General features: G+C 48.4%; 2 protein-coding genes across 6 annotated transcripts in view; one reads left to right on the top strand and one right to left on the bottom strand.

Moving 5' to 3' along the window:
• IQCK (IQ motif containing K) overlaps positions 1-2,082 on the bottom strand; it is a gene marked incomplete at its 3' end in the record, with an annotated part of 106,324 nt that extends 104,242 nt beyond the window's left edge. For all 3 annotated transcript variants that reach the window (XM_079784083.1, XM_079784082.1, XM_079784084.1), the window contains exon 1: positions 1,795-2,082. In XM_079784083.1, coding sequence (XP_079640209.1) covers positions 1,795-1,960 — 166 coding nt within the window. In that variant the 5' untranslated portion in view covers positions 1,961-2,082. The remainder of the gene's footprint in view (positions 1-1,794) is intronic.
• KNOP1 (lysine rich nucleolar protein 1) lies at positions 1,971-23,438 on the top strand. Of its 3 annotated transcripts, none has more exons than XM_079784045.1 (5): positions 1,971-2,106; positions 5,010-5,929; positions 7,188-7,256; positions 20,132-20,209; positions 21,040-23,438. In XM_079784045.1, the coding sequence occupies exons 2-5, from the start codon at positions 5,012-5,014 to the stop codon at positions 21,346-21,348; spliced, it is 1,374 nt and encodes a 457-aa protein (XP_079640171.1). In that variant the 5' UTR covers positions 1,971-2,106; positions 5,010-5,011; the 3' UTR covers positions 21,349-23,438. The 3 variants fall into 3 exon arrangements, with proteins under 3 accessions (XP_079640171.1, XP_079640172.1, XP_079640170.1); XM_079784046.1 differs by lacking the exon at positions 1,971-2,106 and adding an exon at positions 2,114-2,437; XM_079784044.1 differs by lacking the exon at positions 1,971-2,106 and adding an exon at positions 2,454-3,099.
• Positions 23,439-23,495: the final 57 nt, after the last annotated feature.

The raw sequence follows: 23,495 nt of genomic DNA, 5'->3' as shown, positions 1-23,495 counted from the left end.
TAGTCAACAAGCATTTGCTGACCCGTACGGTAGCCACTAACCACAGGTGGCTATCTAAATTTATTAAAATTAAGTAAAATAAAAAATTCAGTTTCAAAACTGTACTCACCACATTTCAAGTGCTCAATAACTGCATGTGGCTAGTGGCTACCACACTGGAAAGTTCCACTGGACAGTGCTGTCAGATGGCTGAGGTCGTGATGTAGCCACAAGAATGAAAAAGCTGAGTTCTTGACCTTGAGGAGCTTACAGCCTGGAGCCGAGGAGCTTACATAACTTTTTTTTTTTTTTTTGGTCTTCATTTGCTGATGTTTATTTCATTTATCTACAAAACTATGGACCTACGAACAGTATTTTATAATAACAGAATTCTGTATGAATATAAGATAAAAATATAATATTAATTTGTTTTATTGGCCTAGTAATAAGCAACTAGACAGAGAAATGGGGAAAATATACTACTTTTAGCAGAAAAAATATAAATTTTTTTTCTTTTTATTAAGGTATTACATGTGTCCTTAAGCCCCCATTGTCCCCCACCCCCCCACTCATGCCCTCACCCCCTGGTGTCTGTGCCCATTGGTTAGGCTTATATGCATGCATACAAGTCCTCTGGTTCATCTCTTCCCCCTTACCCCGCCCTCCCCTGCCTTCCCTCTGAGGTTTGACGGTCTCATCGATGTTTCTCTGTCTGTCGATCTGTTTTTGTTCATCAGTTATATTGTTCATTATATTCCACAAATGAGTGAGATCATGTGATATTTATCTTTCTCTGACTGGCTTATTTCACTTAGCATAATGCTCTCTAGTTCCATCCATGCTGTTGCAAATGGTAAGAATTCCTTCTTTTTTTTAGCAGCGTAGTATTCCATTGTGTAGATGTACCACAGTTTTCTGATCCAGTCATCTGCTGATGGGCACTTATGCTTTTTCCAGATCTTAGCTGTTGTAAATTGTGCTGCTATGAACATAGGGGTGCATATGTCCTTTCTGATTGGTGTTTCTAGTTTCTTGGGATATATTCCTGCAAGTGGGATCACTGGGTCAAATGGGAGTTCCATTAAAAAAAAAAAAACTTCTTAAGAGCTAACATTATTGAGCTCTTGCTGTCAATCCATCAGTTTTCTAAGTCCTTTCTGTGACCATTCAGGTGCATCCTCCTAACACCATAAAATAGGTACCATTACTACGCTCACTTTGGCGAGAGAGGAAGTTAAGTAACTTGCCCAGCGTACATGGAGTATTTTGTACAGGGCCTCAGGATCAGGGGATGTATGTGCAGGGCCACCCATTTGGGGAGCTTAGCGGAAGGTTAGAAGTGCAGAGGGATTAAAACCCAAGAGTGGCTGGCCCATGCTCCTTCAACATGTGGGCCACAAATTACCAACATCAAAATTCTCCCGGAGCTCAAGAAAAGGCAGGTTCCTTGAACCCCGTTAGGAACTCTGTGGGCGGGTCCTGGGAACCCAGGTGTGAGTGAATCAAGGTCCCATCTCCGCCCAGGACTCTTTCCTGTTCCCTGAGGAGGTTCGAGCACCTGGTCCACACCACCGGGTCCGATTTTACACCGCTTTCCCCACTCGCTCCAAACTTGCCACCGGACTGCGGAGGAAGACGGAGGCCGCGCCGCATAATCATAAGCTGACCCTCCAGGCCGGTTTCCCGGCGTTAACCGGGGGCCCGGCGGGTCAGCGGCGCGGCCGCCAGGGGGCCTCGGCGTCAATCACCGCGGCCTGAGCGCCACCCTCGCGGCCCGGCCCGGCCCCGCCCCCGTCCGGCCCCGGCGCCGCCTACCTTCGCAGATCCGCTCCCACAGGGTCCTGCCCGGCTGCTCCGCGGCCTTTCCCGGCTCCGCGGGCCGCTCGAGGGACGCGGGGCACGCGGTGGGAACGGACTCCAAGGAGCCGGCCCGCTCCTCATGCTGTGCGGAGCGGCTGCCAACACTCCCGGGCGCCGCCATGGTCGCGGTTTCCACGGCAACCGCGCTCCCCGCCCGGCCACGACCCGGAAGAAGCCGGAACGCGCGGGCGATGGGCCAGCGTCTCAGGATCGACTTCCGGGTCACGGTGGAGTGTGTTCTGTGGCGGCGTGCGGGGTGACCTGCAGGTGAGGGCAACGACTAGGGGCGGGGAAAGGCGGGGGACTCACGCGGCGAACCGAGGGCCCAGCGGGCGGCCGGCACCCCAAGTCCACGCCTCCCAGCCTCCTGTGCGCCCGCCCGGCCTGAGGCCGCCGCCTCCAGGAAGTTCTCCGTCCTTGGAGCCGGCCCCAGCGGGATCCTCCCCTCGTGTCTGTGCGGAAGCCTGAGCGAGCAGCCTCGCCTCCTCCGCGCCGGCTTCCCGCTCGCGACCCCGGGGGCGGGAGTGGGCCCAGCTCCCAGTCCTGGGCCTCCTGCCAAACGCTGTTTCGCCAGTTGCCGCGTTGGGACCCAGGGCAAGTGAGTCCAAGTTTCCAAGCCTCGGTTTGCCAGCCTGAGCTACCGCGAGAAGTTAGAAGCTTTTGCAGGAAGCGTTTGCGTTTGCGGGAGGCACGCTGTGTGGCGCTTTGCTCGTCCGTAGGCGCGAATACTTCGGGGGCGGAGGGGTCCTCAGTGCTAAGGAGGGTGGATGCCCCGGCGTTCTGAACGGCGGAGAGGAGAGGAGGGGGATTCAGTTGACTATCTCCCGGCCCCTTTGTTTTTATTGGGGGTCCTGGCCACTCCTCCATCCCCAGCGCTCTCTGGGCTCCCTTCACTCCACCCTCTGCAGGTTTGCACCTTCTCTTCCTTTGCCAGCACCTCTTCCCCTGCGCCGCCCCCCCCCCCCTTAAATGTCGTTATTCCCTAAGGTTCTGTTTCAGACTCTTTCTGTTCAGCGCTTAATTATTATCCATATATTTCAAAACTTTTGTCGCTCGTGTCGGCCTAGTCAGCCCTCAGCCTCAACCCCATATATCCACCTGCCCACCCAACATCTCCACGTGGGTATCTCAGAGCATCTGTTCAAACCAGCATGCCTCCATCCCGCATCGCCCCCTCCAGTTCCTTTGACTCGGGGGTTAGTGCCAACAACCTGCAGTTACCCAAGCTGGAAAACTTCTTCAGAAAGCGTGCCAGTCTGGGTGAGAAAACCTGCATTACCCTATCACCTGTGTTACTAGAGGCCTGGTGCAGGACATTCGTGCACTCGGGTTGGGGGGTTGTTCAGCCTGGCCTGCACCCTCTGGCAGTGGGGGGGTAGCCTGAGGGAGGGGGAGAAAGGCTCCCCCCAGCGCGCTCATCAGTCTTGAGCCTGGCTCCAGGCTTCTGGCTGATCAGGGCTCCCCCTGTGGGAGCGCACTGACCACCAGGGGGCAGCTCCTGCATTGAACATCTGGCCCCTGGTGGTCAGTGGGCATCATTGGGACAGGTGGTTCCGCCATTTGGTCAATTTGCATAGTAGCCTTTTATTCTATAGGATTACACCCCTTTCCCTCCCACACCTACTTGATTGTAGATGGCAGGTGTTTCATCTTGTTCGCCTTGTATCTTCAGTGTTCATCCCTCATTCAGTGAGTACCAATGAACACCTGTTACTTGCCAGGCACAGAGTTAGGCTCTGGGCGTAGAGACAGGCCTGGTTTTATTGTGCTTCGCTTTATTGCACTTCACAGGTGTTGTGTTTTTACAAATTGAAGGCAACACCCTCCTCCAGCAAAAGGGTTGCTGCTTGCTTTATGGTGCCACTGGCGTTATTACAGAGGTCCGGAACCAAACCTGCAAAGGCCTGCCTGTGCGGCAGAAAACAAGACCGGAGTGGATGAGTGGGTGTGCCCTGACTCTCCGTGCTCCTGGAGCCGTATAAACGCCCTTGAGCTCTACCTCAGGCCTGGCAGGTCCAGTATGAGGCCCGGGACTCTGATGCTGGAGAGCTGCAAGCTGAGAAGCTCCTGGCCTTGCCCTCCCACTGTCTAAACCTCCCAGGAGGGCACGTGGTTTCTGGCTTCTGCGTTATCCAGGGAGCAGCAGGAACTGGGTGCTGACTAGAGTGAGAGACATAGCCCAGCTAGAAGCTGAAATGTGTTGAGGGCTCCAGCCCGTTCTCACAGGGGCCTCCTTGACATTACCCCCCCCCCCCACCCCAAGGTGCTGTGTGTCACCTTCAGTCATTAAATGTGAGAAATTTATTTGAAAGTTAACAAGAAGCATGCAGGCTGGATGTCCTCATTCTCCCTCCCCTACTCCACCGCGATTTAGTTCAACCCCTCTTTTATGGATGAGGAAACTGAGGCCTGAAGAAGTCAATGGCTATGAGGCAAGACTATCAGAGTCACCACTTGAACACAGGTGTTTTCAGCTCTAACGAGTTCTCACCATACCTTGTTGCTGCTCTTGTTATGAGTTACGGGGAAGTAATAGGGATAATAAGTCAACCGGAGTGCAGGTTGGGAGAATTAGTTTCCAGACACAAAGTGGAAGAGCTGTTAGATGAACCAAGTTAACGGGTTAATTTTGCCACAGTCACTGCGGTGGGAATGGGCAAGAAGGGCTGGCCTCGGTTTTTATACCATACCTTTCACCCATAAAAGGGGAGCCCTTGGGGGCGGTGCCTGATTTTTCTGGTTTGCTTGTAGTTATACCCTCTATGACAGGCACAGGGTGGAGCCGTTGGTAAATTTCTGTTGAATTACCATGCTTAAAGACTTGAGAAGGAAGTGAAGAAAAAAGAGTCAACTTTATTCTTTGCAACAGCTCTTTGAGAAGTGGTATTTCCCCCATTTTCCAGATGGGAAATTAAAGCTCAGGTAGAATAGGTGAGTGACTTAAAGTAAGGAAGCGGTTTGGATTTGAGCCTGGGGCTGAGTGAATTTTAGCTCCATTCTATTTCTTTGGTCATATTTGCCCTGGCTCTACAGGAATCATGCCCATTTTCTGATTCCCTACCATTTCAGACCATCCACGCAAAGAAACATGACTTTTGGCAATACCTAGTCGAACTGTACACAGGGTGGCGTGGTGTAGGGATAACTTGTACCTTTTTTTTCTTTTTCAGGAATGATCACCAAGAACCACAAAGGAGACCTGGGCCTTCGGCTTCCAGAGAAAAACAAGAGGAAGAAGGTGGTGGTTAAAGAACCAGAAACTCAGTACTTGTTTTTGAACAGTAATAGTTATTACACTGAGGTCTGTCCTACCACAGCCATGTCACCCACGAAAAGTGTGATCCAAGGGCAGGCACCCGAGACCCCTCTAGTGAAGAAGAAGAAGAAGAAGAAAAAGGAGCACAGCACCGTCTGTGAGGAGCACCTAGAACCCGAGGCCACATTCCGTGCCAGGCAGACAGAGAAGTCTCCCAGCCCCAGGACACGGGCTCTTGGTCCATCCGAGTTCCTCAATGGGGAGAAGAAAAAGAAGAGGAAGTCCTTGTGGCCTCTGGCCCTGTCTCCTGGTGTGAGGGAGAAGACCTCCCTGGACCCCAGACAGGTCGAGGAAGTGACCAGAGTTGGCAGAAAGCTCAAAAAACACAAGGAGAAAAAGGCCCAGGAGGCAGCAGCCTTCTCCGTCAGGGACCCTTGGGTCTGTGAGGCTCGGGATGCCCTGCACGCATGCTCAGTGGGAAAGGATGACCAGGAACAGGCAGCGTTGGTGCAGAAAAGGAAGCAGGGGGGCCCCAGGGAACACAACGTGAACAAGAAGAAGAAAAAGAAAACCCACGAGGAGGAAGACACCCCCCTTGGCCACCCCAAGCCCTCCAGGTGCATGGAGAGCAGCCTTAGGAAAAAGTGTGCGAAGAAGCCAGTCAAAGTTGAGGCTTCAGAATACATCCCAGTAGGAGACGGCCTCAAGGCCCCTTCGAGGAAGAAAATGAAGCCCACTGAAAGGGCCGAGGAGCCAGGCACTGAGGAGCCAGCTCTGAAGAGGAAGAAGAAGAAGAAGAAGAAGGAGAACAAAGTAGCAGAACTTTGGAAAGAGGTAGATAGTCCTTCAGGGTGGAAGTTGGGAGTGTGTGTGTGTGCGTGCACTCAACTTTTTAGTGTCAGAACCTTGTTTAAACTGACTTAAGCCAGAAGAGGGATTTATTGACATGTGTAACTGACTTCCTGAGAGGTGAGTCTGGCCCACGAGGAGGGGCTCAGTTAATACTGACTGAAGGAGGAACCTCGGGAGCTGGGTCAGCAGGAAGGTGTCTGTAGGGCCTGTGCTCAGCTCTACCAGATGCAGTTGGGAAGGGCGATTGTCGTTATGGAAGGACCAGGGGAAAGGGGCCGGCCTGAGGTCTCACCGTCAGAGTCCCTCAGAGGCTGAGCCAGTGAGCACAGCCATGTCAGAGAGTCAGCCAGCGAGGATGTCCCCTGGGAGCTGAGACCGGGAGGGCTTCGGCCTTCCGCGCAGCTGAAGCAGCAAGTGCAGAGGCCCTGGTGGAGCACAGAGGCTGGGGTGGCGGGGGCTCAGTGACAGAAGTCTGGATTTTGTGCAAATAAGATGGGAGCCCTAGGAGTTTTGAGGAGTGGTGACATGATCTGACTGAGGTTTTTTTAAGGAAGATATAGTTGACATAAAGTTGTGTATGTTTAAGGTGTACAGCATATTCTGATTGAATTTTTAAAGCTCACCTGAGTTGCTTGTGGGATGGACCAAGGTTGGGGGTGGGGAAGCAGGAGTTAGACACTCATGGTTTTCTAGGCAGGTGAGAAGGCAGCAGCCAGGACCTGTGGGTGGGGGTGGGCGGTATGGAGGAGAATTGAGTAGGCTTGAGCCCCACTCCCCACACCCATCAGGACCCTGAGCCCACCTCTGCATTTCCTGGCCCTTGCTATCTGCCCCCTCTCCACCACCGCCCACCCCCCGCCATAGGTGGGGCCCTTGGCCTCTCCTGGTTTGGTGTCACCCAGGGAGGTCAGTTGACTTGCAGCAGGAAAGGTCATGCACCTAGCCTGAGTCGAGAGACCTAGGTTAGTGTCAGTCCTGCCCCTGATCTGTGGGGTGACCTGGTGATAGTCACTCCACCTCTCTAAACCTTAGTTTCTTCATCTGTCAGATAGGTCAGTGCCATGGTTTTGAGGGGAGAATCATGGAAGAGAAAGGATGTCAGATATTCTGCAGGTGATGGGGTTTGGGGTGGTGCTGGGATCTTGGGTCTTTTCTGGACTCTGTCATGATCTCACCCCGCAGGGCTGCTGGGACAGGCCAGCAGATGCTTGACTCTTACTCCCTTTGCTCTCCTGTGCAGGAGCCTGACACAGACTTAGAGGTGGTGCTGGAGAAGAAAGGCAACATGGACGAGGCACACATAGACCAGGTATGGCCCCATCCTCATCCCCCTCCCATGTGTGTTGCCACGCCCCTCCTATCAGGCCACAAGGTCCTGGTCTCGGAAGCACCCACGACTCCAAAGGCTGTCAGGCTGGCTCCCGTGGCCCCCCTTCCATGCAGGGAGCTCTGCCTTCGCCACATCGTGGTGGGAGACCCTCACTGCCAGCCTGGCTGCGGGCCAGCTGGTGACTGGGAACCTCAGGCTGAGGCTCTCCTCCCTGTGCCCACTGCAGGGGGAACTGAAAACCAGGCTGGGAACAGGGCAGGCACCCTTGAGAAGCATCTTTTGGTCTTCACCTGTATGAGGGTCAGTGAGGCTAGTGACTGCCTGAGTCACCTTCTTTGTAATGGTCCAAGGCCAAGTCATGTGGTTACTTTGCTGTACTGCCAGGGTTGTGAAATGCCCCAATTCCAGGAAGACCAGCTCCCACTTACCAGGAGATCGGCCTAGACAGAAATGGATACTGGCCCACACCAGAACCACTTTTCTCAATGCTCCCAAACTGAGGCCAGGAGGTGCATCATGCAAGCTGGTGTACCCAGCTTCTTTATTAAATACTAGTGGCCCAGTGCACGAAATTCATGCACGGGGGCAGGGGGATGTCCCTCAGCCCAGCCTGCACCCTCTCAAATCTGGGACCCCTCGGGGGATGTCCACAGGGATCGGGCCTAAACCGGCAGTCAGACATCCTTCTCACAATCCAGGACTGCTGGCTCCTAACTACTCGCCTGCCTGCCTGCTTGATCACCCCTAACCACTCTGCCTGCCTGCCCCCAACTGCCCCCCCCCTCCTCCACCAGCCTGATCACCCCCAACTGCCCTCCCCTCCTGGCCTGATCACCCCTAACTGCCTCTGCCTCGCCACCATGGCTTTGTCTGAAAGGTCTCCCGGAAGGTCTCCCGGTCTAATTAGCATATTTATACCCTGTGACTTCCTTTCCTGATTTGGGAATGGTTCCCCAGTTCTTTGAATGTTTCCTGGCCCCTGATGTATTTGGAAAGAAAACAGCTCTGAGTTTGAAGAAATTAAATTACAATCATGACTCTAATTCAACTGCCTCCTGTACTTTCAGCCAGATAACAGGAAAAACACCCCGGGGCCAGCACCTCCTATGGCTGAGCTCCGGAGGGAGGGTCCATGGCCCAGCGATAGGCGTATGACGGCTACTGGAGGCACCTTGGGTCCGTCCTGCTGTCAGCTGGTGACTGGGCCCTCTGTTCCCAGCCCCTTGAGAGCCCCAGTGCCTCCTAACAGGGTCCTGAAGCTGCGCCCCTGATCCCGCTGCCCTCTACTCGCCGGGGACCGGGGTGCGGCGGCGCAGGGCGCAGGCATGCCATTTTCATTAAAATGTTCAACCTGCACCTGCTCCACCAGTGTCTGCAGGCGGCCCAGGGGCAGACAGTGATCCTGGAGGCGCTTGCCACCCCTGCCAGAGCTCAGCCACGATGTCCAGGGTGAGAAGCCCCGCCAGGCCCCGTGGCTGTGACTTGGACCCGCTTCTTTAACCAGGGACCTCTGGGCGGGCGGCAGGGGCGCTTCCTCCTCAGCCCGCACTGGAGCGGGTCCCTGTGGTTTCAGAACTGAACTCCAAGGGCCTCCCAGGGCGGCAGCGGCCCTGAGCCCACCAACTCCCGCGATCTCGCCAAGGCTTGCTTCTCACACTTGCTGAAAACCTTTCGGTCCACTTGCCATAGTAATCTCCGGCATGGCTGAGGGGACTGGGTGCCACCATCTTGTGGCTATGGGCACTGCCATCTTTTTTGGCGGTGTGACAGTCAATTTGCATATTCTTTCTCTATTAGATATTTTTATTTACTTTAGAGAGAGAAGGAGAGAGAGAGAACATCAATGCGAGAGAGAAACATTGATTGGTTACCTTCCATATGCACCCCATCTGGGCATTAAACCCCCAACCTTGGTATGTGGCCTGACCAGGAATTGAACCAGCTATCTTTCAGTGCATGACCTTTTGGTGCACGGAACTACACTCAGCCAACTGAGCCACTCCGACCAGCTTTTTATTATTTACTAGAGGCCCGGGGCACAAAAATTCATGCACTCGGCGGCGGGGGGTCCCTCAGCCCGGCCTGTGCCCTCTTGCAGTCCGGAAGCCCTCAGGATGTCCGACTGATGGCTTAGGCCCGCGCCCCATTGCCATCCCCTCCCTCTGCCCGCTGGCATGCGCTTTGGCTGGCCTGGTGCCACCTGCTCACCTGGCCTCCCCCCGCACTTACCCCACCAACTGAATTTACATACTATACTTTTATTACATAGGATTTTTTATTTTTTATGTTTTTGTTGATTTTAGAGAGGAAGGGAGTGGGAGAAAGAGAAACATCAGTGATATGAGAGATAATCATCCATCGGCTGCCTCCTGCATGCCCCTCACTGGGGATTGAGCCTGCACCCAGGCATGTGCCCTGGCCTGAAATTGAACCATGACTTCCTGGTTCCTGGGTCAACACTCAACCATGGAGCCACACCGGCCACACTGTACCCAGCTTTCTTTTCACTCATCTGTTGATGGGCACTTGCATGGCTTCCATATCTTGGCTGTCCTATATAATAAAGAGATAATATGTAAATTGACCATCACTCCAACACACAAGATGGCCAGCAGGGGAGGGACCAGGCCTGCAGGGGAGGGCAGTTGGAAGGGACCAAGCCAGTAGGGGAGGGCAGTTGGGGGCGACCAGGCCTGCAGGGGAGGGCAGTTGGGGGCGACCAGGACAGCAGGGGAGGGCAGTTAGGGGTGACTGGGTTAGGAGGGGAGGGGAGTTGAAGGCAACCAGGCCGGCATGGGAGGGCAGTTAGGTGTGACCAGGCCGGCAGGGGAGCAGTTAGGCATCGATCAGGCTGGTAGGGGAGTGGTTAGGGGGTGATCAGGCTGGCAGGCAGAGCAATTAGGGGAAATCAGGCAAGCAGGCAGGCAAGCAGTTGGGAGCAGTCCTGGATTGTGAGAGGCATGTCCCAGATTGGAGAGGGTGCAGGCTGGGCCGAGGGACAGTCACCTCCACCCCCCATGCACGAATTTCGTGCACCGGGCCTCTAGTTGTAAATAATGCTGCATTGAATGTGGGTGGATATATCTTTTCAAATTAATGTTTCGGATTTCTTCCTATACCCAGAGGTGAAACTGTTTAGTCATAATGTAGTTCTGTTTGTTTGTTTGTTTATTTATTTATTTTGTTAATTCTTCCCCAAGGATATTTTTCCATTGATTTGTTTTAGAGAGAGTGGAAGGGAAGGGGAAAGATGGAGAGAGAGAAACATCTGGATGAGAGGGACGCATCAATTGGTTGCCTCCCACATGCACATCTCCCTCTCCCAACCCCTCCACCTGGGGCTAAGAATCAAGCCTGCAACTACAGTACCTGTCTTTGACTGGGATTAAACCTGAGACCCTTTAATCCGTGGGCCAATGCTCTATCTACAGAGCCATACTGGCTAGGGTGAAATAGTTCTATTTTTAATGTTTCACCAATAACTGTTTGTTTATTTATTGATGGTAGCCATTCTGGCAGTTGTGAGGTGATATCTCATTGTGGTTTTAATTTGCATTTCCCTAATGATTGCATTTAATTTGCAATATCACTATGTCCATATGTCCTCTTTGGAGAAGTGTCTATTCAGGTCCTCTGCCCATTATTTTTTAATAAGTTGATTAGGGTGACATTGGTTAATAAAATTATACAGGTTTTAGGTGTACAGTTCCATAATGCATCATCTGTATATTGTGTTGTGTATTCAACACCCCAAGTAAGTCTCTTTGTGTCACCATTTATTCCCACTATACCCTCTTCTACCTTCCCTGACGCCCCTTCCCTCTGGTAATCACCATACTGTTGTGTGTGTCTATGAGTTGGTTTTTGTGTTGTTATTTTTATTAATCCCTTCACATTTTTCACCTGGCCCAGTAACCCCTCTCAAAATGAGTTTCTATTTTGTTCATCAGTTTATTTTGTTCATTAGATTCCACATATGAGTGAGATCATATGGTACTTGTCTTTCTCTGACTGGCTTATTTCTCTCAGCATAATGCTCTCCAGGTCCATCCACTCATTCACAAAGGGTAAAATTTCCTTCTTTTTTATGGTTAAATAGTATACATTGTGTAATTATTTCACAACATTTTTGTCCACTCATCTGATGGGCACTTGGGCTGCTTCTAAATTTTGGCTGTCCTATATAATAAGAGGGTAATATGCAAATCGACCCTAAAGGTGGAACTACCAGTCGCTATGTCACGCACTGACCACCAGGGGGCAGATGCTCAACGCAGGAGCTGCCCCCTCGTGGTCAGTGCGCTTTCACAGGGGAGTGCTGCTCAGCCAGAAGCCAGCTCATGGCTGGCCAGTGCAGTGGGGGTGGCGGGAGCCTCTCCCGCCTCTGCGGGAGCGCTAAGGATAGCTGACTAATGGCTTAGGCCTGCTCCCCCAGCTGCCAGAGGGCATTGGCTGGGCTGAGGGACAACCTCCCCCCAAGTGCATGAATTTTTTTGCACCAGGCCTCTAGTTGTAAATAACACTGCAATGAACATAGGGGTCCATATATTATTTTGAATTAGTGTTTCAGGTTTCTCCAGATACATTCCCAGAAGTGGAATAGCTGGGTTATAAGGCAGTTTTCAACTTTTTTGAGGAAACTCCATACTGCTTTCCACAGTGGCTGCACCAGTCTGCCTTCCCACCAACAGTGCACTAGGTTTCCTTTTCTCTACATCCTGGCCAGCACTTGTTGTTTGTTGATTTATTGGTGGTAGCCATTCTCATTGTAGTTTTAGTTTTCATTTCTCTGATTAATGATGCTTAGCATCTTTTCATGTGTCTCTTGACCATCTGTATGTCCTCTTTTGAGGAGTGTCTGTTCAGATCCTTTGCCCATTTTTTAATGGGTTTGTTTGTTTTCCTGGTGTTCAGTTGTATAAGTTTTTGTAAATTTTGGATATTAACCTCTTATCAGATGTATCATTGGTGAATATGTCCTCCCATTCAGTGGATTGTCTTTTCATTTTGTTAATGGTTTCCTTTGCTGTGCAAAAATTTTTTTGTTTAATATAGTCCCACTTGTTTATTTTTTTCTTTTGTTTCTCTTGCCTGAGGTGATATATCAGAAAAATATTCCTATGAGAAATATCTGAGATTTTGCTGCTTGTGTTTTTTCTGGGATTTTTATGGTTTCAAGCCTGATATTTAAGTCTTTAATTCTTTATTAATTTATTCTTGGGTATAGTGTAAGAAGGTGGTCTAGTTTCCAATTTTTTGCACATATCTAATTTTTTCCAGCACCATTTATTGACTAAACTATGTTTATCCTAGCCTCCTTTGTTAAATAATAATTGACCAGAAAGGCATGGGTTTATTTCTGGGTTCTCTATTCTGTTCCATTGATCTAATCTATGTGTCTGTTATGCCATCACCATGTAGTTTTGATTATGATGGCCTTGTAAAATAGTTTGGTATCAGGTAGCGTGATGCCTCCTTGTTCTTTCTTAAGATTGCTATGACTCCTTTGCCCATTTTTTAATTGGATTTTTTTATGTTGAATTGTATGAGTTCATTATATATTTTGGTTATTATCCTCTTAGTGATGATATCAATTGCAAATATCTTCTTCCATTCAGTAGTTTTCCTATTTGTTTTGTTGATGGTTTCCTTCACTGAGCAAAATCCTTTGAGTTTGATGTTGTCCTGTTTGTTTATTTTTGCTTTTGTTGTCTTTGTCCTAGGAGACATCCCTCCCACCAAAAACAAACACACACAAAAACCTGCTAAAACCAATGCCAAAGAGTTTGTGGCCTATGTTTTCTTCTAGGAGTTGGATGATTTTAGGTCTTAACATTTAAATCTTTGACCTATTTTGAGTTTGTTTGGGTACATGGTGCAAGAAAATGGTCTGGTTTCATTTTTTTTGTTTTTTTGCATGTATCCGTCCAGTTTTTCCAACACCATTTATTGAATAGACTGTCTCTACCCCATTGTATATTCTTACATCCATTTTAGTAAATTAGCATACAAGAATGGTTTTATTTTTGGCCTCTTTATTTTATTCCATTGATTTATGTGTCTGCTTTTTTGCCAGTGGCATACTGTTTTGATTATTTTAGCCTTGTTAGTGTAGTTTGAAATCAGGTAGTAGGATACTTGCAACTTCTTTCTTTTTTTTTTTTCTTTTTAAAAAAATATATTTTATTGATTTTTTACAGAGAGGAAGAGAGAGGGATAGAGAGTTAGAAACATCGATGAGAGAGAAACATCGATTAGCTGCTTCTTGCACACCCCCTACTGGGGATGTGCCTGCAACCAAGGTACATGCCCTTGACCGGAATCGAACCTGGGACCCTTGAGTCTGCAGGCCGACGCTCTATCCACTGAGCCAAACCAGTTTCGGCTCCAACTTCTTTCTTGAGATTGCTTTGGCTATTTGGGTTTTTTTGTGGTTCCATATAAATTTTAGGGTTATTCGTTCTAGTTCTGTGAAAAATGCCATTGGTATTTTCATAGGAATTGCTTTGACTTTATAGATTGCTTATGTGATATGCACATCCTATATAATAAAGAGCTAATATGCTAATTAGACCGGAGAGAAGAATGACCTTCCAGAACGACCTTCTGGAACAACCTTCTGGAGCGACCAGTGGGTGGGGGGCTGGGCCGCGAGTCCATGAGGCAGCCAGGGCTGCGAGGGCCTACTCTTGCACGAATTTTGTGCAGCGGGCCTCTAGTTTAAACAATACATAGTGCTCTCGTTCATGAGCATAGTGTATTCTTTCCTTTGTGTCTTCAGTTTCTTTTATCAATGTCTTAAAGTTTTCAAAGTACATAGCTTTTACCTCCTTGTTTAAATTTATTCTTAGGTAATTATTTTTATGCAATTTAGATGGGATTTTTTTTTTAGTTTTTTGATATTTCATTATTAGTCTATAAAAATGTATAGCTTTCTGCATACTGATTTTACATCCTGCAACTACTGAATTCATTAATTCTAATAGTTGTTTTATTTTTTCTCTCTATCTTCATCTGAAGATATGTTTCTTGATTTAGAGAGAGAGGGAGAGGGAGGGCAGGGAAGAGAAAGAACACCAATGTGAGAGCGAAACATCAGTTACCTCCTATACTCGCCCCAACTGGGGATCAAACCCGCAACCTAGGTATGTACCCTGACTGGGAATCAAGCCTGCTACCATTTGGTGTATAGGACGATGTTCCAAGTACTGAGGCCACCCGGCCAAGGCAGTTCTAATAGTTTTTTAATGGAATCTTTAGGGATCTCTATATATAACATCCTGTTAGCTGAAAATAGTGAGTTTCACTTCTTTCTTTTTTACTTCCTGTCTGATTGCCATGCTAGGACTTCATATTTTATATTGTCTAAAAGTGATGAACCTGGGTGTTCTTCCTGATCTGAAAGAAAAAGATTTTTGGTTTTCCCCTTTAAGTATGACATATTACCTGTGGGTTTCTCATATATCGCTTTTATTATGCTGAGGTATATTTCCTCACTCCCCATTTTGCTGAGAGTTTTTATCATAAATGGATATTGAATTTTGCCAAATTTTTACTTATCTATTGATATGATCATATTTATATTTCATTTTGTTTGTCTGGTATATCACATTAATTGTACCATCCTTGCATACTTGAATGAATCCCATTTGATCATTGTGTATTATGTTATTAATGTGTTGCTGAATTTAGTTTGCAAATATTTTGTTGAGGGTTTTTTTTAGATAAAAGAATGAAGATGTTATTAAAAATAAAGTGACTTCTTTTTCTGGGCTCATTCATCTTTTTAAATTGAATTCATTTAATTAAAATGAGGACATTGGTTAATAACACATTGAGGGATTTTGCATCTATGTTCATCACAGATATTGGCCTTGTAATTCTTTTTGTTTTTAGTATCTTTGTCTGGTTTTGGTATCAGGGTAATGCTGGTCATATAAAATGAGTTTGGGAGCTTTCCCTCCTCTTGAGATTTTAGAATAGTTTGAGAAGGATAGGTATTAATTCTTTCTTAAATGGTTGATAGAATTCACCTGTGAAGCCTTCTGTACCAGGACATTTTTTTTTTTTGACATTTAATTATGAATTGGAGTTTCCTCAAAAAATTAAAAATGGAACTCCCATTTGACCTAGTAATCCCACTTCTAAGAATATATCCCAAGAAATCAGAAACACCAATTAGAAAGGACATATGCGCCCCTATGTTCATAGCAGCACACTTTACAATAGCTAAGATTTGGAAACAGTCTAAGTGCCTATCAGCAGATGAGTGTATTAAAAAACTGTTGTACATTTACACAGTGGAATACTATGCTGCTGTAAAAAAGGTATTCTTACCATGGACGGAGAGCATTATGCTAAGTGAAATAACCCAGTTGGAGAAAGATAAATATCACATGATCTCACTCATTTGTGGAATATAATGAACAACAGAAACTGATGAACAAAAATAGATCAGAGACAGAGAAGCATCAAACAACTGTCAAACTTCAGAGAGAAGGCAGGGGAGGTGGTGGTGGTGAGGGGTGGGGAGGTAAGAGATCAACCAAAGGACTTATATGCATGCATATAGGCATAACCAATGGACACAGACAGCAGGGGCATGAGGCCATGTGGGGGAGAGGAGGAGGAGGCCGGGGAGAGGTCAATGGGGGAAAAGGGAGACATGTAATACTATATGTAATACTTTAAACAGTAAAGTTTTTAACAAGGAAAAAAAAAACAAAGCAAAAAACTAGATTTAATAACTGAAATTGGCAATGTAGCAGGATACAAAATTAACACACAGAAATCGATGGCATTTTTATACACCAATAAAGAACTCCCAGAAAGAGAAACTAAAAAAAAAATCCCATTTACTATTGCAACAAAAATATTAAGATACTTAGGAAAAAACTTAACCAAGGAGTTAAAAGACTGTACTTAGAAAACTACAGGACACTGAAAAAAGAGATAGAGGAAGATATCAACAAATGGAGCAATATACCATGTTCATGGATTGGTAGAATCAACATTATTAAAGTCCCCATACGACCCAAAGCAATCCATAAATTCAATGCAATCCCTATTAAAATACCATTGGCATACTTCATAGATTGAGAATGAACACTCCAAAAATATATATGGAACCAAAAAAAGACTCTGAATAGCCGCTTCAGTCTTTTGAAAGAACAAAGTTGGCGGAATCACAATACCAGAAGATGTTCCAAGCAATTGAGCCACCTGGTCAGGCCAGGTGTATGCCCACTGCAAGGGACTCCCTTTAGACTGAAAGACAGACTGAGCGTGAAGGCCTACCAAAGGCTATCCCGCGAGGAGGAATAAAAGAAAGCTCGGGATAGCCTTTGCTAGGCCTTCACGCTCAGTCTGTCTTTCAGTCTAAAGGGAGTCCCTTGCAGTGGGCATACACTAGGTCAGGGGTCGGCAAACTCATTAGTCAGCAGAGCCAAATATCAACAGTACAACGACTGAAATTTCTTTTGAGAGCCACATTTTTTAAACTTAAACTATATAGGTAGGTACATTGTTATTAACTTAATTAGGGTACTCCTAAGCTGGCCTAAGAACCACACTCAAGGGGCCAAAGAGCCGCATGTGGCTCGTGAGCCGCGGTTTGCCGACCACGGCTCTAGGTAGATGCGTCTTGTTTTCTTATCCCTTCTGCTGCCTCCTGTCTTTTCGTTGGAGCCTTTAGTCCACTTGCACTGAATGTAAGTACTGATAGGTGTGTGCTTATTGCCGTTTTGTTCATTGTTTTTGGTTGTTTTTGGTCTCTAGTTTCTCTCTTGATTGCCTTAGATTTGCTGGTTTATTTCAGTGTTTTATTTGGGTTCCTTTCTCTTCATTTTTTTTTTTTCAGTATTTTTTTTTTAGGTTTTTGGTTACCATGAGGAATATATATATACTAGAGGCCCGGTGCACGAAATTCGTGCACGGAGGGGGGTTGTCCCTCAGCCCAGCCTGTACTCTCTCCAATATGGGACCCCTCAAGGGATGTCCGACTGCCCGTTTAGGCCCGATCCCGGATCGGGCCTAAACGGGCAGTCGGACATCCCTCTCACAATCCAGGACTGCTGGCTCCCAACTGCTTGCCTGCCTGCCTTCCTAATTGCCCCTAACCACTTCTGCCTGCCAGCCTGATCACCCCCTAACCACTCTGCTGCCAGCCTGTTTGCCCCCAACTTCCCTCCTCTGCCGGCCTGGTCACCCCTAACTGCCCTCTCCTGCAGGGTTGATCACCTCCAACTTCCCTCCCTTGCAGGCCTGGTCCTTCTCAACTGCCATCCCTTGCAGGCCAGTTGCCTCCCAACTGCCCTCTCCTGCTGGCCATCTTGTGGTGGCCATCTTGTGTCCACATGGCAGGATCTTTGACCACATGGGGGCAGCTATATTGTGTGTTGCAGTGATGGTCAATCTGCATAATACTCTTTTATTAGATTGGATAGGATAGAGGCCTGGTACAGGGGTGGGGGCCAGCTGGTTTGCCCTGAAGGGTGTCCTGGATCAGGTGGGGGTTCCCTTGGGGTGTGGGGTGGCCTGAGCGAGGGGCCTGTGGTGGTTTGCAGGCCGGCCACACCCCCTGGCAACCCAAGGGGAGGCCCTGGTATCTGGAATTTATTTTCCTTCTACAATTGAAACTTTGTAGCCTGGAGCGTAGCCAAGCCTGGGGCTCCCTCCGAGGAGGCCGGCAGCCATTTGTGTTGGGGTTATAATTGAAACTTTGTTGCCTTAAGCGGGTGGGCCCGGCCAGGGTGTGTGGAAAGCTTTGCTTCCCCTGTTGCCGGTGGCAACCCTGGCCTGCTCTCTCAAGCTCCATTCTGCCGCCATTTGTTTGAATTTGTTTACCTTCTATAATTGAAACTTTGTAGCTTGAGTGGAGGCTTAGGCCTGGCCAGGGCAGGCGGAAAGCTTGGCTTCCTCTGTTACCTAGGAAACCTTGCTCTCTGTGGCTGTAGCCATCTTGGTTTTGGTTAATTTGCATGCTCGCTCTGATTGGCTTGTGGGTGTGTCGGAGGTATGGTCAATTTGCATATTTGTCTATTATTAAGTAGGATTTAAATACAAATGTAAATGTAAGAGATACGTCAATCAGTTGCCTCCTGAATGTACCCGACTGGGGCTAGGGATGAATGTCCAAACCAGGTACATGCCCTTGACTGGGAATCGAACCCCTGACCCTTCAGTGCATGGGTCAACACACTAACTACTGATCCACACCTGCCAAGGGTTTTTTAATTCTTTATCAGGCAAATTACTTCTCTCCATTTTATTAGCATTCTTCTAATTCTTTCATTTGGGGCATATACAGGCAGACCTCGGGTTACGTCGGATTTGTATGTCATTTCGTGGTTACGTTGCCATCTCCCGTTTATAAAAAAAAAAGTTTCGTCATTTTGATATATGTACATATGTGCTTTATGTTTTTTATTATTTGTTTACCACAAGTAAAGGTCAGGAATTGTTAACTTTTAATTTTTTTTTACTGTTTCACTTCATTACTGCTGTGTATGTGCTCCATGTGAGTGACCTAGGTGCTTATGTAGGTGGGACCGCACTACGTCGCGTCATAGGAACAGATCTCCGACGTAACCCGGGGACCTACTGTATCTCCTAATTTTACCCGACTTTCTGTGTTTATTCCTATGAATTAGGTGAAATAGCTCTCTCCCGGTCTTGAGAAAGTAGCCTCTGGCCTGGCCAGTGTGGTTCAGTTGGTTGGACGTGGTTCCATGAACAAAGTGTCACCAGTGGCACATGCCCAGGTTTCTGGCTTGATTCCCAGTAGGGAGCATGTAGGAGGCAGCTGATAGATGTTTCTCACATTGATGTTTCTCTCTCTCTCTCCCTCTCTCTCTCTCTCTCAAAATCAGTAAAACCATATATATTTTTTTTAAAGTGGCCTCTTTGTAGACTCTGTGCTGGGCTATTTGGCAGGCTGCTGGTCATCGGTTGGGTGTGCTCAGGGCCTGGTTTGCTGCCTGGCCAGATGTGGGTTTCTGGTGAGGGGGGCCTGGTGTTTGCCTGCCTCTTTGCCCTGGTCACCTGGGTGGGCCTGCTCGGGATCCAGGTATCCATAAGGTGCTCCCTGTTGTTCTGTTGTCTGTTGCACAAGCTGGGTCTGAGCAGGGCTGCTTGGGTATGCACATGGCAGCACCCTACTAGCTCTGCACTCGCTCCAGGCGGCGAGATTGGCACACACACAGCCGGAGCATGCAGCACCCTGATGTACCTGCTGATTAGTCTCCAGGTGCTGGGCCCCTTCTATGCACACTGTGGCGTCCGCGTCCTGCTGGCGCTAGTCCAGGTGGGGTGGTTGGGTTTACACTATGGTTGCCCTACAGGTGAACCCGAGACCCTGGATAGAGCTCCCACCCACTATTAAGTGAAGGGGAAATGTAAACAGTGGCACTCACCGTTCCTCCGGTCCTGGAGAGCTCCCCAGCTCCCAAGAGCGCGCTTGGTTCCCAGCATTCTCTGAGGTCTCTTGATTGCGGTGCAGAAGCTGCACAGTTGGCCCTCAGTTGTTTCTCAGGAGGAATTGCTCTAGTGTACTGCACATCCCATGTGCTCAGTGTCCTCCTATGCCACCTTCTTGGATCTGCCTCTTGAAAATTCCTTTTTCAGGAAAGGCTCAGCAAGGAGAAGTGAGGCCTGCCTGCTTTCAGGCTCAGGGATCACAGTCCTTAAGATGCTGAGAGCTCCTTCAGACAAATGCCTCCCCCAAGCTGCAGCTGAGTAAAGCTATGCTCTCCTGTCACCCTCCAGTCCCTCTGCCCCATCTTTGTTCTGGGTTTTCAGCTCAAAGGATCACTTCTGTGTCTCATTTCTTTTTGTCTTTCCTCCCCCTTGCTCAGGTGAGGCGAAAGGCCTTGCAGGAAGAAATTGATCGTGAGTCAGGCAAAACGGAAGCATCTGGAACTCAGACGTGGACAGTAAGTGCGATGCCAGCGCTCTTTGAGGCAGTCTGTCAGTGTCCTGAGCCCTTCCCTCCTGGCAACGTGAGGAACTGAGTGACGGAGATCCCCCACCCCCTGCCTCAGAACTGTCCTGAGTTCATTTCCTTCCTGACCCTGGGATACATGACTTCAGAGTTCTCGTTTTCTGAGGAGCTGAGTTCTTGCCTCTCCACAGGCTCAGAAAGGAAGGGCTTCTTTTCTTAGGTCACTGCTCTGAGGGGCTCCCCTGCATTTTTGTGAAAGTGGGTGATTTGTGCATGGGTGGTGGGTGCTCTGGACAGGAATCGTGAGCCCTAAGTTCAGGGGTCTGGCTTTAGCCTCTGACTTGGCTGTGTGACCCTTTACTTCTCTGAGCCTCCACTCCCTTCCTGCTACAAATTGGGTGCTTCTGTGAATAGAAATGCATTTCACATTGCCACTTGCCCTATTCCTCATCCTCCTCCTCTAACTTGACAATAACCTTGGGCTGGTGGATGGATGGGTGGCCAGGTGAGGTGTGCCAGGCTATTAGCCATGAGTTAGGGGAGGAGTAAAGCGGGCGGGCAGCTTGGCGTGTGAAAGGTGCTCTCTGGTGCTGGCCAGATGTGAGATGGATTCTAGTGGGGTCACTGACTAGGCTTGTGTCCCAGTTAAGCTGCAAGCGTATCAGCAAAGTGGGCGGAGTAGCAGTATTCCTGATGCAGATGGAGCAAGTGTCTGGTACGGAACAAGCACTTAATCAGCTGGGCCCTCCCTGGGGAAATGGTTCGGGGAAGGGAAAGCACTTTGGAAATGAGGGAAATAACACCTTTTCTCTCTTAACACAGGGAACTCAGTTTGGCCAGTGGGATACTGCTGGTTTTGAAAACGAGGAACAGAAGCTGAAATTTCTCAAACTTATGGGCGGCTTTAAAAAGCTGTCCCCCTCATTCGGCCGCACCCCTGACAAGACCAGGAGGCCCAACATGGCGCTGGACAGGATGGCGGCCAGCAGCCTGCAGCAGAGCCTGCAGCAGGACTACGCGCGGGCCCTGACCTGGAAGCATGGCGGGCGCGCCGGCCTCGGCTTCGCCGCCTCAAACAAAGTCTTCTGTATCGACAGGAATGCTTCCAGGTCCATCAAGTTTGAAGATTAAACTCTACTGTCTTGTCTCCCGAGTCAAAACTGCTTTTGTTATTCAGTTACGCAGATGAGGGCCTCTGACCAGTGTCTCAACTTGAGCTCCTGCGAAGGTTAAGGAAGACTCTGGATGTGCTGGGCGGCCTGGGTGGGGCAGCACATGGTTCAGGAGCTGAGAGAACTTGCGAGAGCCAAAATCCACTCCTTTCTGTGCTCGCCCGCCATCCCTGATTGAAGACTTGGTATGTGCCAGACACATACTAATATGTTTACTTGCATTGACGTATTTAATTTTAATTATGCAATAGGTGCTGTTTTTATCCCCATCTTATAGATGAGGAAACTGAGGTTCAGGGATGAAGTAATAACGTTGTCCAGGGTCACCCAGCCACTAAGTGCCAAGTATACTGTTGTACCTCAAGCCCTACATTCACTGCTCTGGATGTCCCCCTCTGGGACTTTCTCCCAGAATACTCACTGGGGATAAAAAGACTTGATTGAAGGAACAGAAGTCTATTACATGTCTAAATCTCAAACAGGAAGTAGAGTTAGTGATAAGTAGAATAACAAGCTCACTTTCTTTTCCCATCTTGGAGTAGCTGCAGGCAAGTAAGCATCTGAATTGCCACCAGGCAGGTGTGGCTGCCCCATGCGCTGTGGGGACCGTGTCGCAGCCTGAACGCCACAGCCAGCCTCAGAGCTCTAGGTACAGAGACCTGACCACCTTCTCCCCATTCAGCTAGAATTTTGCTTCCCAAAATACAGGTCCTGATCGGGACATTTTCACATCATTTGGCTGAATGCCTCCTGCACACACCCATTCAGGCAGGCCTACTTGGCCAGGAGAGTCAGTCTCCGATGGCAGGAAGTCCTGATAGAGGGGTTGACCCAGCATCTCACTAGAGAACCGTTCTTTCCTCCCTGCTCCATCAGTGGCTCCTCAGACCGGAGGAGGGATGGCCATAGCAATTCCAGGCAGCTCATCAAAAAACTAGAACCTTCCAGAGGAAGATGGAAACCCTGTGGCCCCTGACACGGAGGAAGGTTCTCCTCAGGCCAGCCCACCGGGAGCGGTGAGGACGGGTGCTGGTGGGAGGAACGGGCAGAGGTGAGGCAGGCCTGCCAGGGCCCTGGCAAGCAAGCACTGGCCAGGAGCCCTACAACTCTGCCCTGGCCAGTGCTGTTAAGTGGTTAGAGCATCGGCCTGTGCATCAAAAGGTCACAGGTTTGATTTCAGGTCAAGGCCAGGTACTTGGATTTTAGGTTCCATCCCTGGCCCGGTTGGGGAGCATGCAAAAGGCAACCAATCTATGTCTCGTTCATACATCAATGTTTCTCTCTCCCCCACTTCCCTCCCCTACCCCTATGTCTCTTCCATGTGCCTCTGTCCCTTCTACTCTCAAAAAAAAAAAAAAAAAAAATCACTGGAAAATATATTCTTGGACATAGAAATCATCCTTGCCGGGCCAGGCCACACACAGCAGCTCTGGTGTATGTATGACCCACCTACTCAGATTTCGGAACTAATTCTGTTTGAAGTGTACATCCTCAACGTAGAAGTAACTTTTTAAGGCACATAATTTGTGATTTTGTGAATTTTTTCATTTAAATAGTATTGTAGTAAAAGTGGTATTGGAAATAGTTTTGTAAAATAAAGGCCACTTGGGGGTGTTTGGGCGATGCAACATGCCCTGAATTTCTGTGTATTGTGTTCCATGAAGGGCATTCTTTGGTACCTGCTGTTTAGTGGACGCCATTTCTCATCAGAAGTCCTTGTGGGTGGAGATGCCACTATTGGCCAGAAAATCTACAGGATGTTCTTGGTAGTGAACTGTTAAAACATGTTTATATAAATTTATTTTAAAAATTATCTTAGCCACATTTACTGAGATTGGCTGTGTGAGTTATCATCATGTGTTTCACAGGGTGGAGACGAATGTAAGCTATGTCCAGTGTATGTCCGGCACAATAATTTGGGTGCTTTTAATCTACAACTTTGATGCATTCTCTTCAACAGCCAATCAATATTAATACTTTTATTGATTCAAAATAAAATGTCAGGGGAAGCTCATCAGTGGTAATACAATATCAGGCTCCAAGAGCCATGGTAAAAAGTAGACAGAATCACATGCTGTTTAGAATTATGGCTGCACAGCAAACCAG

This window comes from Cnephaeus nilssonii, assembly GCF_951640355.1.
Source record: "Cnephaeus nilssonii genome assembly, chromosome: 2".
Classification (NCBI taxonomy): domain Eukaryota; kingdom Metazoa; phylum Chordata; class Mammalia; order Chiroptera; family Vespertilionidae; genus Cnephaeus; species Cnephaeus nilssonii.
The sequence above is the reverse complement of the archived record's forward strand: the minus strand, read 5'-3'. Positions and strand labels throughout refer to the sequence as shown.

Coding starts and splice junctions, on each gene's coding strand:
- KNOP1 (XM_079784044.1), top strand. CDS start 2,991: ATGCCTCCATCCCGCATCGCCCCCTCCAGTTCCTTTGACTCGGGGGTT. Junction 5,930..7,187: donor TAGCAGAACTTTGGAAAGAG/GTAGATAGTCCT, acceptor TCTCCTGTGCAG/GAGCCTGACACAGACTTAGA. Junction 7,257..20,131: donor ACGAGGCACACATAGACCAG/GTATGGCCCCAT, acceptor CCCCTTGCTCAG/GTGAGGCGAAAGGCCTTGCA.